General features: G+C 31.8%; 2 protein-coding genes across 2 annotated transcripts; both read left to right on the top strand.

Moving 5' to 3' along the window:
- The first annotated feature begins 2,261 nt into the window (after nucleotides 1-2,261).
- LOC122577547 (far upstream element-binding protein 3-like) lies at nucleotides 2,262-3,590 on the top strand. The gene is given in 2 exon segments (XM_043748874.1): nucleotides 2,262-2,402; nucleotides 2,523-3,590. Coding segments are annotated over 2 exon segments (1,209 nt in total).
- A 448-nt stretch (nucleotides 3,591-4,038) lies between these two features.
- LOC122577546 (cGMP-dependent 3',5'-cyclic phosphodiesterase-like) lies at nucleotides 4,039-5,646 on the top strand. The gene is made up of 6 exons (XM_043748872.1): nucleotides 4,039-4,045; nucleotides 4,121-4,275; nucleotides 4,626-4,895; nucleotides 5,001-5,146; nucleotides 5,428-5,496; nucleotides 5,580-5,646. Exons 1-6 carry the CDS (start codon nucleotides 4,039-4,041, stop codon nucleotides 5,644-5,646), a joined length of 714 nt encoding a protein of 237 aa, XP_043604807.1.
- The last annotated feature ends 1,185 nt before the right edge of the window (nucleotides 5,647-6,831 follow it).

The following is a 6,831-nucleotide window of genomic DNA, read 5'->3' as shown; positions in this document are numbered from 1 at the left end:
GGGGCACGTAGACGGCGATTGCTGTGGTGCCGGCTTCTTATATCTGAACATGAAAATAAGAACTGGCCTCACTATAGCTACAATGCAGGTCCTCCTTAACGTAATTAGATGCTATAAGTGAAACAAGATTGGGCCCATGTCTAATAAGTGCACGATCAGTCCTGGCAAGGAGCGAAGCCATAAATGCGGCGCGATGGACCATACGATTGCAAACTGCAGCAACGCTCCTAGGTTTACGTTGTGTAATTAGGGGTTAGAGGTACGGACTAGACACGTTAGCGTGCCCATGTATAGGAGACTGATTAAAAAAGGGACAGTCAGAGGACAGGCACCCTGAAAGTTCTGCAAATCAATCTCAATAGGAGTAATCTAGCGCAAGACCTGATGCAGCAGTTTGCCTGGGAGCGTCGGGTCGATGTTGTGATCATCTCAGAACCTAATCGACAGCTCCCCTTCTGGTATAACGATACGAAGGGGGATGCGTCCATCTGGGCCATAAGTTTCAATGGCCTCCACCCCAGCGAAGATACGTTGGCTGAGGAGGAGAGATATGTCGGCTTCAAGATAGGGGAAGCGTACTGCGTGAGTGGCTACTGTTCGCTCAACGTCAGCCTGAACATCTTTGACGAGTACGCGGAGAGACTTGACATATCCATTGGGGCAGCCGTGAAAAGATGCAAGGAAGTTATCATCTCAGGAGATTTCAATGCAAAGTGTAAGGCGTGGTAGGGTGGCACCAAGACTGACAGAAGGGGCAGGATGCTGTCAGTGGTTCTGGACAGGAACCGCCTTGCTCCTATTAGGGTCGGTAAATTCGGTAGGTTCGCGCAATTCGTATAAAAATTTACTGAACGTTATAATTTTTGAATTTACCAAGCATTACTTAGTAATGAGTACTAAGTGGTGAATTAAATTTAATTAGAAACTTGATCTGCAAAGTTTCTGTGAAAAGGGATTTAACGAAGATAAATATTTTATACATATAATTTTATAAAATGAAAAGATTCGTATACATATTAGTTTTTTATGAATAATTTTAACCTAAAAATTTGTTCTAGGATGAATGGGGTATTCTACATGTAAAAGTAAATCGTAATAACAAATACAGTTTTATTATTTCATGTTTTTTGTATTTTCGTTACATTTTTTACTTTCATATACATAACCGTCTTTCATTTAAAGAAGAATTTATTTTCTCAAGGACTTTTCATACAAATTTGAATAATAACTGCTATTTTTGATGTCTCACTTTACCTCTCTTAACCATTGTCCTTGTTTGTTTGGGCTACTGTATCGCTTATTTCCTTTTAATGGTTGCGCGCAGTACTAATTTTATGCGAATAATATAGAAATAGGTGAGGTCTTGCAAATGAAATGATTTGATGTAGAAAATTTTTAATTTTCATAAAATAGTTCTGAATTGACACGACTGGGTGAAAACAAAGAAGCTCGGAAATGAAGTATAAAATAAACCGCTTCGCAAATGTACGTTGAGAGAATACATTGCATGTTTCATCTAATAATAGTTACTTTTTGTACTTTTATTTCACTTATCTGATCGGCCATAATTTTTTAGGAACAAATTTTTATAAATTTCTTCTTTGTTAAAGTTATTTTTTCTTTTTTCCTTCGTCTTCTATTACAGATTGTCACATTTCAATAAGAAAAATTCTATTTATTCAATATTATTTATGTGTATTGCTATATAAAATTATTTGTGACCTATTTATACCTAGATTAGAAATGTTTAAATTCAAGCTTTGAATTAATATTTATATAAATTATAAAATATTTAATAAATTATGTAATAAATATGTAAAAATATATAACAAGCTATAAATTATGAGCCTGGCCAAACCAACCTCAAACTACTGATACAAGTACAGCAAGTCAAGCTCCTGTTCAAGTAAATCCACAAACAGGACAACCAGATTATAGTGCACAATGGGCAGAATATTATCGGTCATTAGGTATGCATAGAGAAGCAGATATGATTGAACAACAAGCAAAACAAGGAAAGCAAGATCATAATCAACAGTCAGGAAATACACAAAACCAAACTAATACATCAACAGCTAATACTGCTGGTCCAGCATAACAGCAGCAACCAAAAAGGCAACAGCAACAACAACAAACTGGAGCTACACAGAATGGAGGTCAGGCTGATTATAGTGCACAATGAGCAGAGTATTATGGAAGTATTGGTAAAATAAGAGAAGCAGAAGCTATAGAAGCTCAAATGAAAACAGGGAAAATTGGGAATGCAAAACAATCAAATGGCTCAAAATATGCAACCAAGTATGCAATCTGGTCCAGCGAGTGGGACTCCTAATGCATTTCCACAAGCTCATGGTAGTCATCCAACAATAAACGCTAGTTCAACTCCAATGGGTTATTATGCAGCGGGAGCTGGAGCTACCACAAACTGGTCAACAGAATCCATCTTTTCCAACGGGCTATCAAAATTATCCTTACTCACAAACAAATACAGAAAGTTAAACTTCCATCAGGAAAAATATTAGCTTCGAGCGAAAGAATTTGTGTCATCAATTGTAAATCAAAGAAGTAGAACTGAAGGAATTGGTGATATGGGTGGAAGCAGCGGAGGAATAATGAGTCATTCAAGATTTGTTGAATTAATGATTCCTGGGCCAAAAGTTGGTTTAATTATTGGAAAAGGCGGAGAAACGATAAAACAACTTCAAGAAAAATCTGGAGCTAAGATGGTTGTTATTCAAGAAGGTCCTTCTCAAGAACAAGAAAAACCTTTAAGGATAACTGGTGATCCACAAAAGGTAGAATATGCTAAACAACTAGTATATGAATTAATAGCTGAAAAAGGAATGGAAATGTTTCATAGAGGTGCAAGAGGAAATGATAGGAGTGGAAATTATTCTAATGATAGTAGTTTTAACCATGGTTCTGGAATCACTGATGGAGTGGAAGTACTTGTTCCAAGAGCAGCAGTAGGTGTTGTTATTGGTAAAGGAGGAGATATGATTAAAAAAATACAGGCAGAGACTGGTGCAAGAGTTCAATTTGAACAGGGACGGGAGGACGGCCCTGGGGACAGAAAATGCATAGTGTCTGGCAAACATCAAGCTGTAGAACAAGTGCGTCAACGCATTCAGGAACTTATTGATAATGTAATGTGAAGAGATGATGATAGAAGTAATATAGGAGCAAGAAGTGTCCCACGAGGCAATGGATTTGGCAATAATCGTAATCCAAATGAATATGGCGGATGGGATAGGCATCAAGGAGGACCTATGCAAGATAAAATAGAAACAATGTTCACTGTACCATCTTCGAAATGTGGTATTATTATAGGAAAAGGTGATGAAACCATTAAACAGATAAATCAGCAGACTGGAGCACATTGTGAACTAGATAGAAGAAATCAAAGTAATGAGAATGAAAAAATTTTCATAATTCGTGGAAACCATGAACAAGTGGCGCATGAAAAAAGAATATTTAGCAAAAAGTTAGGCATGGCTCCAGCTAATACGTCATTTACTGGTACACAAGGAACAATTGGATATAATCCAACTTGGAATGCTGGAACAGCTTACCAAGCCTATAAATTATGAAAATTAAATTATAAATTTAGTCGAAAGAGTTTCGCAGGAGGCAGTCAATAACACAATTTAGTATAGAACTATTAAAGAATTGAGTATATGGAGATATAATAGGTATTTTACGAGGAAAATAAGATATGAAATATAAATAATGAATCATTTATTCGCTGCACGACATATTTTGCATGATATGTCACATTGTCTTTTATTTATATTTTCTTACATAATTTTCATAACATATTCATGAATTAAAATGTGTTTTCATAACCTATGTTTTACTAACGATTTTCCGTATGTTCGATGTGGTGTGCTGTATAGAGTATATATATTTCTTATTTATCTCCAGCCATAAACCACAATATTGAGTGTACTATTACTTTCCTGCAGATTGTAAAATCATAAAATATTAATTCATGCAAATGTTACAGATTTATATTATATATGAGGAAAGGATAGAGAGATGCACCGTATCATAACTGGATACATGCATTTTCTGTGGCACATTTTGGATACTTATTAATACAAAATTTAAATCTTATTAGAGTATGAGAATTATATGGCACATTTGGAAGCTTTAGTTTTTCTAGTGTCATGTTTATGTCATGATATAGATCATAGAGGAACAAATAATGCATGTCAAATTAAACGCTCTACGGTTCTAGCTAGTCTTTATAGTTTTGAAGGTTCTGTAATAGGCGTAAATTACCTTTAAGAACAAAACTGTTGTAACAAAAATGTTGATAATGACAACGTGAGTTCGCGCTCGCCATCCATATGCAGATGCGCTAGTTACAGTAAATAGTGACTAGAAGATAGTTCTAGATACAATCGATATATTTAATCGATAGGTTTAAGATGTTCTTTTGTTTTTATCCGTAGTACACGCAAGAAAGTGCAATAAAGGTTTTTCGTCTCAGAAGGCGTGATAGATTTATCCAAAGAATAAAATAATAGCCATTGTGGTCCTACCTCTGAATACAGAAATAAGAACAAAAAATTGAACATGAATGTGATATCAATATAACTTATCATTCTCTCATTTAACAGAGACATCATTTTGCACAGACCATGCGCATCTTAAATAAAGAAGGGTGCAATATATTTGGAAACTTTAATAGTGAAGAGTATAGTGAAGCATTAGATTTACTGAAAAATAATATACTTGCAACTGACTTAGCATGCCAGTTTCGAACGGTAGAAAAACAGGAAGAGATGGTTAGAAGTAAATTTGACCAAAATGACTCAGAACGAAAGAGATTATTTCTTAATATGAATATGACATGTTGTGATCTTAGTGATCAGACTGAGCAGTGGAAAGTTTCTAAAAAAACTGCAATAAGTAGAAGTCTAAGTTTAGATAAATTTCGAAGACAATAATATAGTTAAGAGCTTATGTGCCTTTTTTCTTTAACTTTGCTTTAGGAACAAATTTATGATGAATTTTTTTCACAAGGAAGTTTAGAAAAAAGTATGAGTAGTTCCCTCATAGAAATGATGGCTAGAGAAAGAGCATCTGTGCCAGACCTACAAATTCAATTCATTACAAATATAGTCTTTCCACTTTTCATGTAAGTATATTTTAAAAGAAACTGTCTTTGTACAATATATGTATATACTTTTATTTTTAATATACATTCAAAGTCAAAAAATCGGATTTAAGATCTATTTTCATAACGAGTATAATTAAAAGGAAGAATAGTATTTTTGTAACAGATAAGATTTTCTTAATTGAAAAGGACAGTGATGTTTTGTGAAGACAGTAGAATATAGATTATATATTATAAACCTTTCTCTTTATTTAGTTAATTTTAGTCTTCCATATGATTTATTTCATTATTTTATCTCTTAGCAATCTTTCTACATTATTTCCAATGGTAAAACCACTTGTTGACGTGCTGAAAGAAAATCGAGTTTTATGGTAAGTGTCTAAAAAGCATATTCGAAAAATATATGAAAGCAGGAACAAAAGGTACTATTATCCTATTGGATTCTACTTTTAAGGAAGAAGTATTACAAGTTTATGCTTAAAGTCATACAGGTTTCTGAAGAAATTCTACTATCAAATTAGAATTAAATGAAACAACAAATAATAATAGTAGGTATACAATAAAATAAATACACGATATTTTTACGATGAATATAAAAGATTTTAAAATATATAAATCATAAGATTTTTTAAATTCGAAAGCAATAGAAAAGGCCTAATAATCAGTAGATATACAAAACATAAACAAAATTTATTTATTACAAGAACGCAGGCGTTCTAAAACTGTTTATTATACATTCGATGTACACTGAAATGTCATATTTATTATAGAGTACGTATATGTATGCACATAAGTATGTTATAAATTATAAATATTTTATTCTCTAAAATCGTGTTCCTTAAATATGTTGTTAAATATGTTTTTCTACCTTATAATTTATTCACGCGTCTCTCTCTTTATACATCTAATAATCTCAACATATGTGTTTAATATTTAACATTTTTTTGTGATATATTACTTATTGTTATTAAATGCATGAAAATATGAACATTATACGTAGTTCATAACATATATTAGTTTGTAAGAAGAATTTGTGCAATTTAAAAAATCATATATTTTGTATGACTGTAATATAATAATCTCTTAAAATGTAAACGTGTTTATTAATAATAGTTCACAAACTGAGCTATACATTTAGTTTACATTTTCAAATTTGTATTTTCCATTTTACCATCTCTATTTTCTTCAATATTTAAAGTTATATAATGTATAAATTGCACCAATTCTTTTTAACCGATTAAATTATAAATTGAAGTTCTACAAAGCTTTAGAAACATTAACTTAATAGACTTTTATAGTGGCTTGTAGAATTATATTATAAATAATAATAATGAAAATTATACAAGTATTAATTCATAATAACAATAAAACTTTAAATTCTACATATTAAAGAAATTGCTATTTTTTTCAAAAGTTTACTTTTAGGAATATAAGCACAATTAAGAGAAACGTACGCGTTTCCATAAGAAAGATTTAGCAAAGCTTTTATTCATATATGAAAAGATTATTATAATATGAATTACAAAAACACATGCTTTGATGTGATAATGAATAATGAAATTGACAAAATGATTTAGATATGGAATTTAGTTAGCTTCATTAATAATAAATAAAACTTTCTACAAAAAATTCATTAAACATATTATATTTATACAACTTTATTACCGATTTTAAAACATATGATAACTATATCATAGTAATGCAAT

The sequence above is a fragment of the Bombus pyrosoma genome, unplaced genomic scaffold (assembly GCF_014825855.1).
Source record: "Bombus pyrosoma isolate SC7728 unplaced genomic scaffold, ASM1482585v1 HiC_scaffold_4727, whole genome shotgun sequence".
Taxonomy (NCBI): domain Eukaryota; kingdom Metazoa; phylum Arthropoda; class Insecta; order Hymenoptera; family Apidae; genus Bombus; species Bombus pyrosoma.
This window is presented reverse-complemented; position numbering and strand designations above follow the sequence as displayed.

Bases quoted from the DNA above. Each gene is read 5' to 3' on its own strand.
- LOC122577546 (XM_043748872.1), top strand. The intron at 4,896-5,000 runs GTTTCTAAAAAA...ACTTTGCTTTAG, and splicing joins ATCAGACTGAGCAGTGGAAA to GAACAAATTTATGATGAATT. The intron at 5,497-5,579 runs GTAAGTGTCTAA...TCTACTTTTAAG, and splicing joins AAAGAAAATCGAGTTTTATG to GAAGAAGTATTACAAGTTTA.